Genomic DNA, 16,388 nt, shown 5'->3' on the forward strand with positions numbered 1-16,388 from the left:
AGGTCACCAGTACAAGACTCAGAAAACATCTGTGGGGAATGGGGGACAGCACAGTGTCCCACCCAAATGCATACCTTGTCTCATCCACTCGACCTCATCCTCGGTGATGAAGCTGCACAGGGCTTTTGCCATAGCCAAGCGAATTGCTCCTGCCTGTGCCGACCTCCCGCCCCCCGAGACTGTGCAGGTCACGTCATGTTTTCCAAGGCGATCAAGGAAGTGAAAAGGGAACATCAACTGTTCTCTAAAGCACACACATTAGAAATAAATACTGTTAATTCCACCATAAAGATACAGAACTGGTGGCATTCTGAATATTGATAAAAACTGATACATGCTAATGTTTCACACTTCTTGTCAATCAATCCATTACACCAAGACTGTAAGGTTTCTCTTTCTCTCTCTCTCTCTCCATATGCAGCAATGCACTTACGGAGGACAGCAATACACTCTCTTACTGGTTACTGGTTCCCTTTGTCTCATGAGAACTTCACGAGGCGTGAAGATAACCTCGTAAAGTCTTGACGCTAGGAAACTCCATTAATCAACTGATCTACCCTTTCTAGATTCAATGATCAGATATAAAATTAATAGGCCTAACCAAGCAATCATCAAATGCCATTTGGATCTTCTAAAGCAAGTACACTGTAATGTATCTGCAAAATGTACACTGCTTTACACAGTTACTTTTAAAAAGTTAACGAAACAACATTTAAAACTCCTCCTCCACCAGAAGAACACACACTCCAATGGCAGTTCACCAAGCTGCACAGCTGCAGTCTGGCCTGCTCCCTGGGAGCATGAGGCCCACGTGGTCCCGAGCAGACACCAGAGAAAATGGCACAGACCAAGGCCTGCGCCTTCCCTTGCTCAGCTGAACGAGCATTTACTGAATACCACTTACATGCCAGGCATGATGTTCATCATCATCTTTGCAAGGACTTTGATTTTGCTATTTTCCCTTACTATTTCTGCTGAATTTTTATTTATTTTATTTTTATTTTTTTCTGTGGTGACAGGGAGTGAACCCAGGGCCTTGCCTAATTATGTCAGGCAAGCACCCCACCACAGAGTTAATTCCACTGCCGTCCCAGAATTTTTCTTTAGGAAAGTCCATGTATATTGCATTTGCTTTTTATGACTGACACTGTGTCTTTCTAGAATCCCAAATAAAGTTTATTCAACAGTTAAGCCTAGAGATGGATATGGCAGGATATTCAAATGCTACTTTTACACTACAAGGGCAAGATGACCAGGCAGATGGGCTACCCACAGCCCTCTAAGGCCATAGCAAATTGAATTTGTACCATATTATACAGGGAAGACATAACGCCTAGGACAACAAAAAACATAAATCTATATTGCCTTTTTAACAAAGACTTCAAAGTAACCAAATCCATATTAGGAAAATAGCAGTATTAAAGTAGTAGCCATATTATCATACTGAAAGAAAATTTAGAGACTGATAATTTTTCAGTAATTGATTAAAATGCCAACCCTGTCTCCTCTCTTGCATGGGGGCACTGTGTGAGAAAACTATTTCATGTGTAGAGATGGTCAGTTAAGAAGGCACCTGACTGGCTGCCTAACACAACGGAGCACAGGCCTTTCCAGAAAGTACCCCACAGTACTGTGAGGCACACAGTCACACGTTCGTTGTAATGGCCAAGGTCACAGAGATAATAAACAGGACTAGAATCGAGACCCCTGGCTCTGGACTCAGTGGTCTTCCTACTGGTCAGAGGTCACTCTACCGCTGACTAGGTAAGCCCCTGTGCCGCTCCTGTGACAGGATGGCCAGTCCACGGCTGGTGGGGCCACCCCCACCAAGACTAGCCTGAGGCTGCCCAACCCAGGTTCTTGATGACAGGAATCATGCCTAACATAGCAATATCTTCACAATGCCCAGCACAAGACTAGGCACAGAGACAATCCTTACTCAATGTCTGCTGATTCAAACTGAAGAATAAGATCTAAGGAGGTGAAATAACTGTGAGACCAAGCCAGCGCTGGGACGTGCTTCTAAGTCATTAGGAATGGTATCTGAACTCAAGTAACAGTCAAATGCCATTCCTCCTTGCGGCTCGCGGTGCTGAAGTGCCCGCCCCAGCAGTAAGGGTCTCTGGGTTTTCCTAAGGGAAGTAAGAACTTCCTCCACCCCTTTCCCTCTGAGGATGACTGCAGAGTTAATTTAATTGATATTAAACAGAGTTAAGAGTGGGCTACTTCTTGACACAGGCACACAAATATAATAAGCATACATTTCCTGAGGTAATTATTCTGTCCAGACTCTTATGCCACTTCAGTCCCCTTCTCCTTACGTGAGCACTGGGATCAGAGGAGCTTCGGTCCTTTTGACCTTAACGTACTGTCGCAGTGCATTCAGGGAACAGGAGAAGGAACAGGACAGGAGGAACTAATCATATGGAATTTCTGTTACTCATGGATAATGACAGTAACTACTGGAAAAATAATAACCATCTTAAGAAGAGGCCTTTATATAGGGACTCCCAAGAGCTCAAAGAGGAGTACATTTAGGGATTAGAAGAACTGTAATATCTATTTATGATGAATGTGTTTCTCCATGGGATACAAAGTTTAGAAAATATGACTGCCATATTTAGCACTGAAAACTAAGCAAAGCTGATGAGCTCTTATTTCAACTTATAAACATTTTGTATCCCACAGTACCAGGTTTCTTTGCTTGCTCCATATATGTATAATCAACTTCCTTTAACAGGGGAAAAAATTTTTAAAAATAAAGCTGACTCTTTCTAGTATTGGTGATTAGGAAAAACAAACATATACCACAAGTGACGGGCTGGTACTTTTCCCACCCAGTGGCCTAAGGCAGGTGCAAGAGCTAAGGTCACTTTCTGTGGCGGCTGTGTTGCTTTGTGTGCAGCCACTCCCAAACTAGAAGATGGAAACCTGCTTTGCTTATTGGCATAACCTGCATTTAGAATGTAAGATCTATTTAAGACTACTTAAATTCCAGTGTGATCTCACAGAGGGGAAGAGTCAATTAAGGAGGATTTAAAGAGATGCTTTTTCAAAAATCCAGAAAACTGCTTACAGAAAAATAAACAGCGTCCAGTTAGCTAGTTTGTTATATTAGTAAAGAGACACAACCAAACAGAATTAGAAAACAACAAGCCTACTTAACTGATCATGATCTGCTCTAGAGCATATTCTCTTTACAAACAAGCTAAATAAAAACCGAACCTGTCCTGTGTGATTGGAAAGTACAGCAGATAATCGGCTCCATTCACTGTTATTCTTCCACTTCCGTGTTCATAAACAACTGCTTCTGCTTTGGCACTCTTTCTTCTACCTTTAAAAATTTAAAGTTCCTATTAGTATTCAGCATAAGGACCTGGGCTTTGAGATAGGACAAAACTACATTAAAATTAGTTTTCCCAGAAGAGCAACATACAATACTGCTTCTAGGAAAGTCCTATAACTATGTAAGTCAAACAACAGGAAAACAGGTAAGTGCATACAACTGAAGTAACACAGCTTACCATGGGGTAATTTTGATCTACAAGTTTATTTTACAACACTGCAATTATTTTAGTTTCAATAGTCAACAGTCGTTCATATTCAATTGTCTTATTAAAAAAAGCAATTTACATAATGATCTTTTATCATCAATAGAAATATACCTAATAATTTAAATTTTAAGAATATGTGAATAGTGTAATGACATGTAAAAGAAAAGCAAGGAATCCTCAGGAAAGGTCATTAATTCATTCAATATGATGGCTGAAAATGACAAAGGGACAACGTTAAATTTTTGAGAGCTGCGAAATATAATTCAGTAGGTCAATTCTTACAGGACAGAATGTGTCAAATCTCTGAGGGTCTAGTTCTCATGTTACATAGCCTTTGCATCTGACATGTGTATTTCACTGAGCATGTTTTAGTTTTTGAGAAGAAACCTTTACTATAAATATTTTATTGATCCTTCCATTTGAAAATGTGAACAGAATAGTTGACATGATCATGTAGATCATGTAGGACTCTTTTTCTTGGGACACTGTAAGATTTAGTTAAATTGTAAGATTTCAAAAACTTCAACAGAATCCTGAAATTAGGAAATCCAATGTAGCAGTAGCAAAAGCAAATCAAATGGATACCACAGAGCAATAGCAAATGAAAACAATTAGAGCTTCTCAGTCTTCACCACATTCATTTCCTCTCCTGGAACGTCGTTACCTTCACTTGTGCTGAAGGCTCTTCCCTGCTCGTCATACTGCACAGGTTCAATCAGTTGCTTTTTTGATTGAATAGCTACACTTCTGCGAAACTTCTGCACAAATTTTTCTTCAGCAGGATCACACTGCAATGTCAATAACTTTTCTAGCAGCTGAATGAACCGCACATACTGCAGACAATAAAAATTCATTAGAAGACGCAAGTGTAATTGCATTTGCTAAATTTTTTCTATTTTTATATACTTGATCTTTCCAATGTTGCTTTTCTTGATGAATTTTGACAGGATGACACTTTGGCATCTTCATGCTGCTTTTAAAACAGCATGCAGATGCATCACTTCTGTGTATCTTTAGTGCTAAGTCTTTTCTTTTGAGAAACAAAGAGATTTATCATTCAAAGAAAAATCAGTTCCTCTGGATTATGATTATGAAACTGAGATTTAAATTCATTTTCAAAAAATATTTAGAGGATCTTCAAGTGTAATTTCCACTTTTATTATAAGTCTATCAAAAGAAACATTAGAAATGATTTTCAGTAAGTTATGTATAGTAAAATGGGAAGAGTCTGATTTTGAGAAAGTGCACCTCTTAAATTATATTTCATAATACATTTGGCAAATATATTTTTGGCTGTTCAAGCTGTGTTACTTTAATGTTTATGATTTCCTTTAAAACTGAACAATCAAGCTATTTAAAAATTCAAGAGATACTTGACTTAAAGGGCAACCTCTTGAAATAAATTATCCTTGCTACTCTGTGCATTTTTTTTAATAGTTCTTGAACATGTGATTAGAAAGTAAACAACTTGGTATTAACCCCTTAAAATTAGAAGCCAGAATAATCATTCTAAAGTGTTTATGGAGAAGGAAACAACTAATACTTGAGATCCTTAGTTAATATGGATTATGAATTCCAGTTTTTGATCACTTTTCTTTGCCAGCCCTAAAAAAATCATACTCAATTTTGTCACCATTTGCCTTTATAGTGAAAATTTACCAATAATAATTTAAAATATTTAGGAATTTCATTGGTAAAATTAATATTAAAGAAACGTCTTCAAATACAGCTTTCTAGGATGCAATAATAGAAACAGCAACTTTCCAAGGAAGGGTGTAAATACTTAGCCGCCTGTGGTCCCAGGCCCGACAGCGCTCCGGCTTCCCCCCACTCACTGGCCTACGTCCTTTGTTCTCAGCTGGTCTCTCAATTCCACCTCACACACTCCTGTGACCATGCTTTAGACTGCAAAGAATCACTACAGGTATAAAGGCCTTGCTTGTAAACTAAGCTTGAAGTTTAAGTAGTCACAGATTACTCCCACTTCCCTTGGTTTGGTGCCAATCACAAACTTCAGGATATTCTGATATTCAGTACCCCTAAAGTATAGAAGGTTATCATATACTGTCTGCTTTTGTTTTCATAATTGCATGACTGTATTCGTCCTTGGGACAGTTCCAAAGTGGGGAAAAAATCTGAATTTTTAAAAAAAATCACAGTACTTAGAAAACAAAAGAAATAATGGAATGATGCACATGGTGAAGAAGCAAAGAGATTTTTCAGTTTGATTCAAGTGCAGCAATACTTGGCAGTTAGGATGTTAAAAATCAACTCCAGATCTACCACTAACCAAATGTCTGACACCTTGTTTAAGGAAGTTGCAACTTTTCCAAATCATTAATGTCTCCAATATGCTAAAAAAGAAAAAGAGCAACCAAAGTACACAACTTAAACTCTACATGGTGGCAGGAACTAACAATGCCAGCCACTGCCATGGAAAAAAATAATCCTTCTTGGGAGGACTTGTGTGATTTAGCTCCACTTGAATCTGACAGAAAGTCATGCAAATTTAGAATGTCAAAATGTTTAAAACATCAAATTACTTCTGATCATGTCCGGCTATATTGTTAGAACATTCAACAAAATAAGACTGCAATCAAGGTCTGTAGTAGGGCTGGTGGGGTCCCAGACTTCATAGAGCGTAAGATTCACCTGGGAAGTGTGCCAATGAGAGGGATTCCTGGGTGACCCCTTGAGATTCTGCCCCAGGTCGAGGGCGAGACTTAGGACACTGCAGTTTGTAAAAAGCCCTCCAAGTGACACACAGGTGGGGTTTGCAGATCCCAAGGTGAAACCACTGACCTTTCAGACAGGGCACATGTGGTGAGACAGGTGAGACAGATTCCATGTGCTACATTCCTTTGCTACTTAACCTGCAATGGCTCCACGCACTCATCATTAGCTTGTTAAATTAGTTATTGGCCTTACTGAAGGAGACAAAACGACATCTGCTGCACTCCTCTAAAACAACTGGCAGAGGACAAAAGGGCTCTTAAAACAGAGGACCTGGAGACTGGACATTTCACTTTCCTTACCACAGGTAAGGCCCTCCTCCCATGGCAGAAATAGACAAGGAATATGTTTCAAGAAGAAAAATTGTCCAAGGAACACCTGCCTCTGAAGACTGTTACTATTAGGATCCTTAATACAGCAATTGTCTGCATTCTTATGACACAGGTCTCCTTAAATTGAAAAGATTAATTACTCACATCTTGATCTGACAGTTTTTCCACTAACATTTCTTCTAGTTCCTCCTTAATCAGCCATCTGCTGCCAATCAGGTCTCTGTTAAAATATCACATATATTCTCTTTTTAATTAACCATGCAATTAGTGTTATATCACAAAAGATCTCACATATAAGAGGCAATTCATGATTTGAAAACAAATTTTCATATTATATAGTAGTACATTCATCCAAGGAATTTTGAGAAATATTATTCCATTTCCTCAATCTTCTTCAGAAAAGGTACTAACGTTACCAAATGTTATGTTCAAGGAGTTCAATCCATAGACTAAAGTAGTAATAAAATCCAAATAAAAGACTAGGAACACACAACTTAAGGTGTGTTCATTGACCTGTCTTTTGACAAGGAAAAAGGTGAATAGCTAGGCCAAAATTTAACATTGGCTGTATAGGCTGATGGATCTGACCTATTACTGCTTGCCAAATGCAAGTACAGGCCTTGAAATACCACATAAAAGAAAAACCCAGAAAGCACACAGATGCTGGATAAATGTGCAGCTATCCACATAAAAATTCTGAGGACATCAAATCCAAACACAGTAATTTAATACATAAATCTTGAAGTAGCAGAAAAATAACCTCAATATTTGCTTCCTCCTAAACAAAAATAACCCGTTACTTGGAATGCTAAGTAAGTTAAGAGGCATGTTTCAGAGTTCAAAATCTACATATGCTCTAATGCAAGGCAAGAACTTACTTGGTTTCTGTTTTTTCTGGAAGTAGACCTTTGGCTCGCAACTGATTTTGATGTTTTTCTATCTGGAGTAGTTTTCCATATACTTCCTACGGCAAATAAAATATACAAGCTAAAATAAGAGAGATGGTACATCATTACTTATGATATAGTTTATATTTTCTCACTGTGAGTACTCCTTATTTTAATGTGACCTCCTCAGTCTAGCTGCAGAGTAAATAAAATGAAAATGCTTTTGAATAAAACTATTTCTCATCCGAACTAAAAGATGATAGAGTAGTCTGAATGAGAATTCAGAGTATATCATAGCACACTTTAAGTGATTTAAAAATAACTCTAACAAATTTACAACTCCATTCAGTGAGGATGGCTAAAACGAGAGCCCTATAAGCCATTTTCCTTAGAGTTTCACAAACAGGATAAAAATTTTCCTTAAGAAAAACTATGATTTATATAGTATTATGTACTTTATTTATTTCTAATATGTACTTTAAATTAGAGAACAACCAGCATTTATAGCTGAACTACTTAAATAATATTTAATATCATTCCATGTAGTCTATACCTTAAAAGTAAATTTCTACTGTATTTGTTTTCCATTATTTGATTTTTTCCATTAATTTACTTTTTTAACAAAGACTGTGAACATCTGTCACCTGTTAAATTGCAATGGAAGATTTTTAACAAATGGTGCTGGGAAACTGGAGAGCTACATGTAGAAAAATGAAATTACATCCCTACTTCTCAACCTGCGCAAGTCAAGTCAAAATGGATCAAAAACTTAGGAATTAGACCAGAAACCCTGCAATAGCTACAAGAAAAAATAGGCTCAAAGCTCCATCATATTGGTGCTGGTACCGATTCCTTAAGACCCTCAAAACACAAGAATTAAAACCAAGAATTAATGGGATGGCATCAAATTAAAAATCTTCTGCACAGCAAAGGAAGTGATTGAGAGCATAAAGACAGAGTCTACAGAATTGGGGAAAATCTTTGCCAGTCACTCCTCCAACAGGAGTAAATTAATATCCAGAGTACACAAAAAACTAAAAAAAAAAAAAAAAAAAAAAAAAAAAAAAAAACACCTCCAAAAAAGCAAATAACCCAGTCAATCAATGGGCAAAAGAACTTAACAGAAACTTCTCAGAAGAAACACAAATGGCCATGAAATATATGAAAAAGGTTCAACATTTCTCGTAATCAGGAAAATGTAACTACACTAAGATTTCATCTTACTCCGATCAGAATGGCAATGATCAAGAGAAATAGTAATAACTGCTGGCGAGGACGTGGGGGGAAAGGTACACTTGTACGTTGTTGGTGGGACTGTAGAAAAGTACCACCTCTCTGGAAAGCATCCATCTCAACAGACTAGGGAGGGAAGCACCATATGACCCAGCTATCCCACGGCTAGCTCTTTTCTCCCAAGAACAAACACGAGCACACCACGGCAATCGGCCACTTCAGTGCGCACGGCAGCCCCATTCACAATGGCCAAAGTACGTAATCAACCCAGGTGCCCATCGATAGACGAAGAGATGAAGAAATCTTGACATACGCACACAATGGAGTTCTACTCAGCCATAAAGAAGAATGAGATTATGGCATTTGCTGGTAAATGGATGGAAATGGATAATATCATGCTAAGTGAAAAAAGCCAGTCCCAAAACACCAAAGGCTGAATGTTTTCTCTCATGTGGAAGCAAGAGTAAACAAAGGAGAGGAGGGAAGGACATATCGTTAAGATACAGGGAAGAGCAGCAGTGCAGAAGATCAAGAGGCAGAGTGGAGGGATGGGAAAGGGGAGGCAATGTAGAATGAATTCTTTTAAAAATCATGTCATGTGCATATTCAGATATACCACAGGGAATTTCACCTTTATGTAAAAGTAAAAAGAACCAATCAAATATAAATGAATATATTAGCAAAAGAAGTTCAGTGGAGTAGAGGAAGGAGAACAGAGGAGAGGAGGGAGGGCAGGGTGGGAAAAGGGGGGATCATGAACTGAAATCAAATTCCATGCATGTATGATTTTGTCTAGATGAATCCAACTACTATGTATAACTATAAAGCTCTAATTAAAAAATAAAATGTATATACTCCTGTTTTTTTTTAATTAAACAATCATGTTCTGTAAATGATGACAATTTAAAGACATCTTTCTCATCATCAAAAAAAAAATTTGCGATGGAAAAGAAAGTTGCTAACTTTGAACTTGTAAAAAAAGCAGTAATACTGCAATAAGGGTTATCAATGAAATACATTCCCAGGCAATGAGTTCACAACAAGCAGAGTAACACAATGGTTTCCTCATGTTTTTGACTGAGCAAACAATTTTTTGAGGACTCATACCACATTATGTTTGCATTTATTCACTTATAATTTACACATGTCCTACCACATAATTATCTAATGATCAGGTAGACATTTTAAAAGGATCAGCTAGGGGTTGGGGGCATAGATCAGTGGTATGGTACTTCCCTAGCCAAGTGCAAGGCCCTGGGATTGATCCCCAGCATTGGGGGTGGGGGAAGAGGATGCTAGAGATGCCAAAAATGATTCTTCTTTTGCTAATCATGCTGACTTCCAATATCATTACCTAAAGTCAGAAGACACAACCTGTTACTGATAGAGATGTCCTCCTATATCTCAAACAGTCTAAATAACTTCAAGTGTTGGGAAGCAATTCTTGTGGGTTCTGAGTAGACTGAAATATGACATCTGAATGGAGCTGAGAAAGTTTGTTTTAAAATGTCTCTTTGCCACTGTCATATTAACTGATGCCTGCAATTTGGCACTATCTTTGTTTTGTAGTCTCTTTTTGAGAGTCCAGTTTTCTCATTGGGATAAAGAATGCTAAAAAGAAAAAAAGGTGTAATGATTAAAACTCACTTTCTGCAAATAAATACAGGTGAGGAAGGTTAAGATACTCAATGGGCAGGACTTCTCAGTGAATAAGAATATGAAACTTGGCTGGAGAGACTCCGTTTTTAGTTTATTCTTTCAGTAAAAATAGTAGAATTGATGGTTTAGAAGAGAAAAGAAAAAGCAGAGAAAAAGAAAAAAAGTTGCACTTACAAGGTACAAAATGGGGTGAGCTAAGTGTTGGGCACACATGCCTCAAGCTGAAGGGAATCCACTGCTCCAGCTCACTACTTCCACAGGTTCAGTCCACACCAGGGGCAACAGTATCCACACCCAAACCTCCTTAGAAACGTAAATTCTCAGGCCTTACCAGACCTGCTGAAGAGGAACCTCTAGGGGGTCCAGTGAGCCTCCAAGTGGCGCACACACGGAGGTGGGTGAACAGTGGAGTCGGGTTCAACACAACAGCAGAGGGACGAATGGAGTCAACCTGATCCTAGTGCCCACAGAAAGTAAGTGTGACTGCCCTTCTGCTACTTCTCCCACGCAAATCCGTCAGCTACGGAAGCAGAGGAACACATGTAAACACGTAATACCAATACACCACTCTCCACCTTAAGGAAAGCAAGGACTAGTTCTTATGTGGACAATCACATCTAGAGTACCCGTCATGCAACTTAGAACAAAATTCTATAATTTGCCCCCCAGATTTCTATGCCTGCGTGCGTCTGTAAAGGGACAGCAGCAAACCTCGCAGCCAGCCGCCTGGTCCACAGGCAGAGCTTTCAGATGGAGCTAAGGATATAGGAACTGACGAGAACATAAGCAACATCAGGAACAGTAATGACCTCCTCTGCTTGAAAAGGTGTCCTTAATTTTCTGGAGTAATCGTGACGACTACAATAACAACTGAACTTCCTCACAGGTAAGTTTCAAGTTGAAGTGTAGCCTACTTATGAAGCTCCACTTTCCAATGACTTTTCAGCAATTTTCACTTTAGATTCATATTTTTCTAGAATATTGTTTCACAATGTCATTTCCTTCCAGTGTCAGAGTTACACTGCATAACAATTTACAAATGGTATGAGTGAAATAATGGAAAAAGATGTGGGAGAGAAAACAATCCACAAAAAGTACATATCAAATTCCAAACGTGTTAAGTCCCATTCATTTAAAGCAAATGCTTACAACTACACGGTTATAAGCCCTCCACCCCAAAATACACAGGGCTCGTTAACTCTCTCCACATGCTTCTTTTCTGTGGGGGTGGGGTGCTGGAAATCTAACCCAGGACCTTACACAGGCCAAGCACACTTTCCACCATTGAGCGGCACCACCAGATATGTCCGCTCTTCTAAGAAAATATATACACCCATAAATTTCTGTACGACAGGCACTTGGCACAGGGCCTCACCCACAGCAATGATCAAGTGTGCTAGCAGGGGTGAGGTATGGCTTTCAAGAGTTTAAAAGTCTAAACAATTTTACTAGTGTGCCATTTCTATTTCTTCTGCGTAATAAAACCACTTTTGAGATTCTACTTTTGTTAGAGAAAAGAGTTCTCTGGAAAGTGGATTCTGTAACTTCAACTCCCTGAAGAGATGCATTCTCATTTACATCAAAAAGTCCTGAGGGCATAAAATATGCCAGGAACTGTCAACATCACAGATTATCACTGGTAGCTTCTGGTATATTGTTAAGTTTTCACTTGATTTTTAAGGGACACTGGAGAATTAGAGTGACCCCACCTATACTAAGTTTATATACTGTATTTAATAGTGTTATTTCCAAATATGACAGGAATAACCCAGATGTGAAATGCTGAATCATTAATCACAGCTATGATTAATATTTCATAAAATCAAAGCAAGCCTATCCACCCCTCGTGTCATCAGATTTCCATAATGTATGAGTCAAATTTAGAAGGTGCCTAATTTGAAAATACCAGATGCTCAGGTTGCAGGAAAGAAATGCTTAAAACGAAACCTTTCTAAGAGGATGAGCAATATGATTTTTAGTGTCCTAAAATCTGTTTTGGTTGTATTAATCATGTAGAAATTCTAATTTTAGGAAGGGTAAACACGTAACATTTCACGGTTGGGCCGGGATGCCACAGGAAGTCAACCATACTTTGTACACAAAATAAACACTAACGAGCTAACAGTAGCTGCCGTTTTTTCTATTAGTTCAAGTAACTTAAAGTTTGTGCTTTGTTATAATTACAGAAATCAATTTCTTAAATAACCATTGTCTTTTTTTTTTTTTTGCCACTGGCATATCCAAACTCAACTGAAATAAACATAAATGTAGTTCAGAGGTGTCTGCTACGTACCCCAAGTTCCCAGGAGACATACATCTACTACAGATTCCTGTTGCTCCTCTGTGAATACAACATACCGTATGCTTTACACATCATGTAATGTTGCAACTTAATATATAAAGGAAACATCTCAGATACAGGTCACACGAAAAAAAGACTCTGGGGATATGTGCCACCAGGAGTGGTAACATCCAAATGCTTGGAACGGAATGCAGATACCAGGTATTCTTACTTCTTAAATTAAAATCATGCATTACAATAACAATTGTACCATTACAAAAAAAATAATCTGATTAAAATCAACATATAGGCAATAATAACACGTTGAATCCATATTTTAAAAAATTAATTTTCCTAATTGTTCCACTTGGAGCACACAAGATATACAATGGTAATTATTCATATGTGAGGGAAATGTACATTAAAGATATCTCTAGAACAGCAATTTCTACTACTGAATTAATTACTGAATTAACTCCTGCTGTCAAGAAGTCTTAAAACAGCATGCAGACATACTTTAGCACCAGTCTGTAGCTTTTTAAAAATAAGCACTTAAACATAGTTGTAAAATAGTTATTTTACAATAGCTCACTGTGAGAAGGTTTGTTTTTTTTAATTTCGGTTTTAAAGATAACAGCATTACATACAAGAGTTTAAAATATTCACCACAAGGTCACAAAGAGGATCTAGAAGCATCTAAACCAAGCAAGAATTTGGTCTTCAGGTATTTGACCCACTGAAACCGCCACACAGAAGAGCTGAATCGTTCTTAGGGCTGCTGTTTTTGGACTTTAAGCACTCCGGTTGCTTAAGTCATTTAAGATGAACTGGAGAATCTCTGAATAACTCAGGAAGTTTTTTCACAAGGCAAATGAGCCCTGTTTATGCACAATTTACAAGGATTAGAATTACCTGGCTTTCTCTCAGATTTTAAACTTTGCTTTCGATTCAGCACCAAAAGCACAGAATGAACTACTTAGTCCTTCATTTTACACATTTGTTTGGTACATCAGTGGCCATGTAATTCCTTCGATTTAAAGAAATATTTTGAAAATACTCCAGTATTTACTGTAGAATTAGTCCTGAAATCTAAGTTTTTATATGATACAAAATCCCCAAGTGCAGTTTTTGAAGTATACCTCCCTTATCGTAATGACCAGGAAGAGGTAAGCTTATACAAAATTTTTGAGATGCTTATTGTATTGGGACTGACACTAGGCCTGAAACTGAGACACTATACAGAAAACTTAAGAGTTTCCAACATCTTGTACCACCTTATCCCAGCATGGCTTCATGGGGTAGTAAAATGAGTCCTGGTACAAAGGGCTCCCTCTGAGCAGCAGAGGATTAAAGCACTTGGGTTCTTTGCTCATGGCTTGGCAGAGCCTGCCTCTGCTAGCTAGTCCCTTACTAGAGCTCCCCACTATACAACACACACCTTCACAACAGACTCCTTCTGGAAGAGCATAGCACAGCCAGTGTACTGAGGAAAGCTGCAATTGTTGTACATGTCTTTTTAAGTTACATTTTACAAAAGGATTCCCACCTCATGGTCAAATAGTCACCTCCCACAGGTTTCAAATGGGATTTGCTATGTTTGGATAAGTTTCCCCAAATGCCATGTGTTAAAGGCTTGGTCCCAAAGTAGGGCTATAGGAAGGTGGTGGAATCTTTAGGAGGTGGGGCCTAATGGGAGGCCTTCCAGTTATTGGAGGTGTAGCCTTGAAGGGGATTGTGGGACCCCAGTCTCTTCCTTTCACTCTTTCACCTGCTACTTGTTCCCCTTGCCACAGGCCTAAAAGCATGGAACTGACCAAATACAAACTGAAACCTCCAAAACTGTGAGTCAAACTAAACCTTTATTCTTTTTAAGTTAATTATCTCAGGTATTTTGTTATAGTGATGGAAAACTGACTAAAACAATTTTCAATTCGGTTTTAGGGAGAGTTTTAACCTTTTTTAGAGAACACATGTATTTGGTAAAATACGTACATAAACTTGAATTGACATTTTTCTTAGTATTAACAGACCTACAAAAAAATAAATGGTGACTACTGAGGTTACAAATGCCTTGACTATTAATATAGTCCACTATTCCTTTCACTATCAGTTTGGTTGCCCTGGACAGGATCAAATCGTTGTGGGCTAGAGGTAGCCCTGGTAGGGTTACCACCATGGGCCCAAAGGGCATGAAATGTATTGTTCTTGCCCAGAACTGAAGCATGATAGTGAAGTACAAAATGAAGGAAAATTTGCCAATCCACGGGTTCTCACACATAGTGAATGTGTCATACTATAACCTCCATGACCAAGCCCCTTTGTCAACTCCCCTTAATTGTGCATGGAGGGTCTTCCTTTTAATCTAGACCTAGGCTAGTCACAACTCCATCATTCTGTTGTACAGCATTTTCTTTTTTGTACAAACATCTATATCCTCTTTAAACCTCTTTAAAATTCTTTCCTTTCCTCAGGCATTTGAAGAAACTTCTGTTATTCTTTCTCTTTTTTCCTTCTGTTACTGAAATCTAAACTGAAGAGCCCTAAGTCATGTCTGAAAAGCGTACAAGTACTACTGGTTAAATGGCCATTAAGCAAATGGGAAGCCATCTATTTTGGGTAAAAAAAAGCCAGCCCAGTCAATTTCAAACATGGAATCTCCTTTATGGTATTCAACGCCACTTTGAGAAACTCAGGAAGTCCCTTATTTCTTCTTAAAATACTTTTTATTATTTAAGAAATAATGACAGTGTTGTTTTATATTTTTTCATTATGTATGTATGTCTTACTAATGAAACTATAAAACTGTATTATTTGAGGCAAGAGCTCTGCCACTAAGCCACTTTCCAGGAACCTGAAGAAACAGGTCATTAGATCCATAGGAAAATGAGAGTCCCAATTGACCTGCAAATGAACCTTTAGAATGTGACAAAGTGTGAGAACCCCACAGATCGGCAACTGTTCCTTCACTTTATTCTTTCTTATCATTTATTATCCTTCTCCTGGCCTCATTTCTGGCCAGGAGAAATAAATTGCACATTTCTTATTGACAACATTCCTCAAAAACCTCCCAATTCTCCATAAAACTCGGATGAACCAAATATAGGTCAACTGGAACCAGCATTCCTTAAAGCCCTGTATATTGACCTTAATTGTAAGCTGCGTCAGGACGATCTTTAATTAGTTGCTATAAAGTAGCATATGCACTTAATATGCGAACAGCCACCAAACCCTAAAGAGAAGACTTGGCACGATTACAGGAGATGAGAAAGGTTAATCGACCTCAAAAAGGTCTCCTCACACAGCTGCACACAGGCTCCAGATCTGCTTCCTTGTCAAAAAGCATGGCCACTGACTGCCATGCCTCACACAGTTACAGCTGGTTGAAGACCTGGGGAAAAAACCGCTTGGCTTAGTCCTTTACCCTGTCACAGAGGAAGGAAATTCATCAACAAAAATAAATGGCAGCAACAAAGATTCATTTCCAAGTCTTTCAAACCTGCCAGTCTGCAGGGGCTACTTCCTTTCCCCTGGTGGGGATGCACAGTGAGCACTCACAGTGAGGACTCTGGGGACAGCAGAGGAGGCTCCCGCCTCCTCGCCACCAGAAGGCAGAACAAAGGAGAGAGAAAGCACTCAAAAGGGTTCCAAGTGTTATAGTTAGGCTTTATATGCAGTGTCTGGCTTCACCACCAAAGTACTTCTGTAAGTC

The 16,388-nt window shown here is 38.5% G+C and overlaps 1 protein-coding gene and 1 long non-coding RNA gene across 2 annotated transcripts in view; one reads left to right on the forward strand and one right to left on the reverse strand.

The window, feature by feature from the left end:
- The window catches only part of LOC306644130, a 33,381-nt gene extending 30,785 nt beyond the window's left edge, over positions 1-2,596 (forward strand). The window contains exon 2 of the long non-coding RNA XR_013759177.1: positions 1,793-2,596. This is a non-coding gene — a long non-coding RNA (uncharacterized lncRNA). The remainder of the gene's footprint in view (positions 1-1,792) is intronic.
- MRPS9 (mitochondrial ribosomal protein S9) overlaps positions 1-16,388 on the reverse strand; it is an 86,796-nt gene that overhangs the window by 34,407 nt on the left and 36,001 nt on the right. The window contains exons 6-7 of the mRNA XM_079110712.1: positions 7,498-7,583; positions 6,764-6,839 (exon numbers count right to left, since the gene is read on the reverse strand). Coding sequence (XP_078966838.1) covers positions 6,764-6,839; positions 7,498-7,583 — 162 coding nt within the window. The remainder of the gene's footprint in view (positions 1-6,763; positions 6,840-7,497; positions 7,584-16,388) is intronic.

This window comes from Sciurus vulgaris (genome assembly GCF_902686455.1).
Source record: "Sciurus vulgaris genome assembly, chromosome: 14".
Classification (NCBI taxonomy): domain Eukaryota; kingdom Metazoa; phylum Chordata; class Mammalia; order Rodentia; family Sciuridae; genus Sciurus; species Sciurus vulgaris.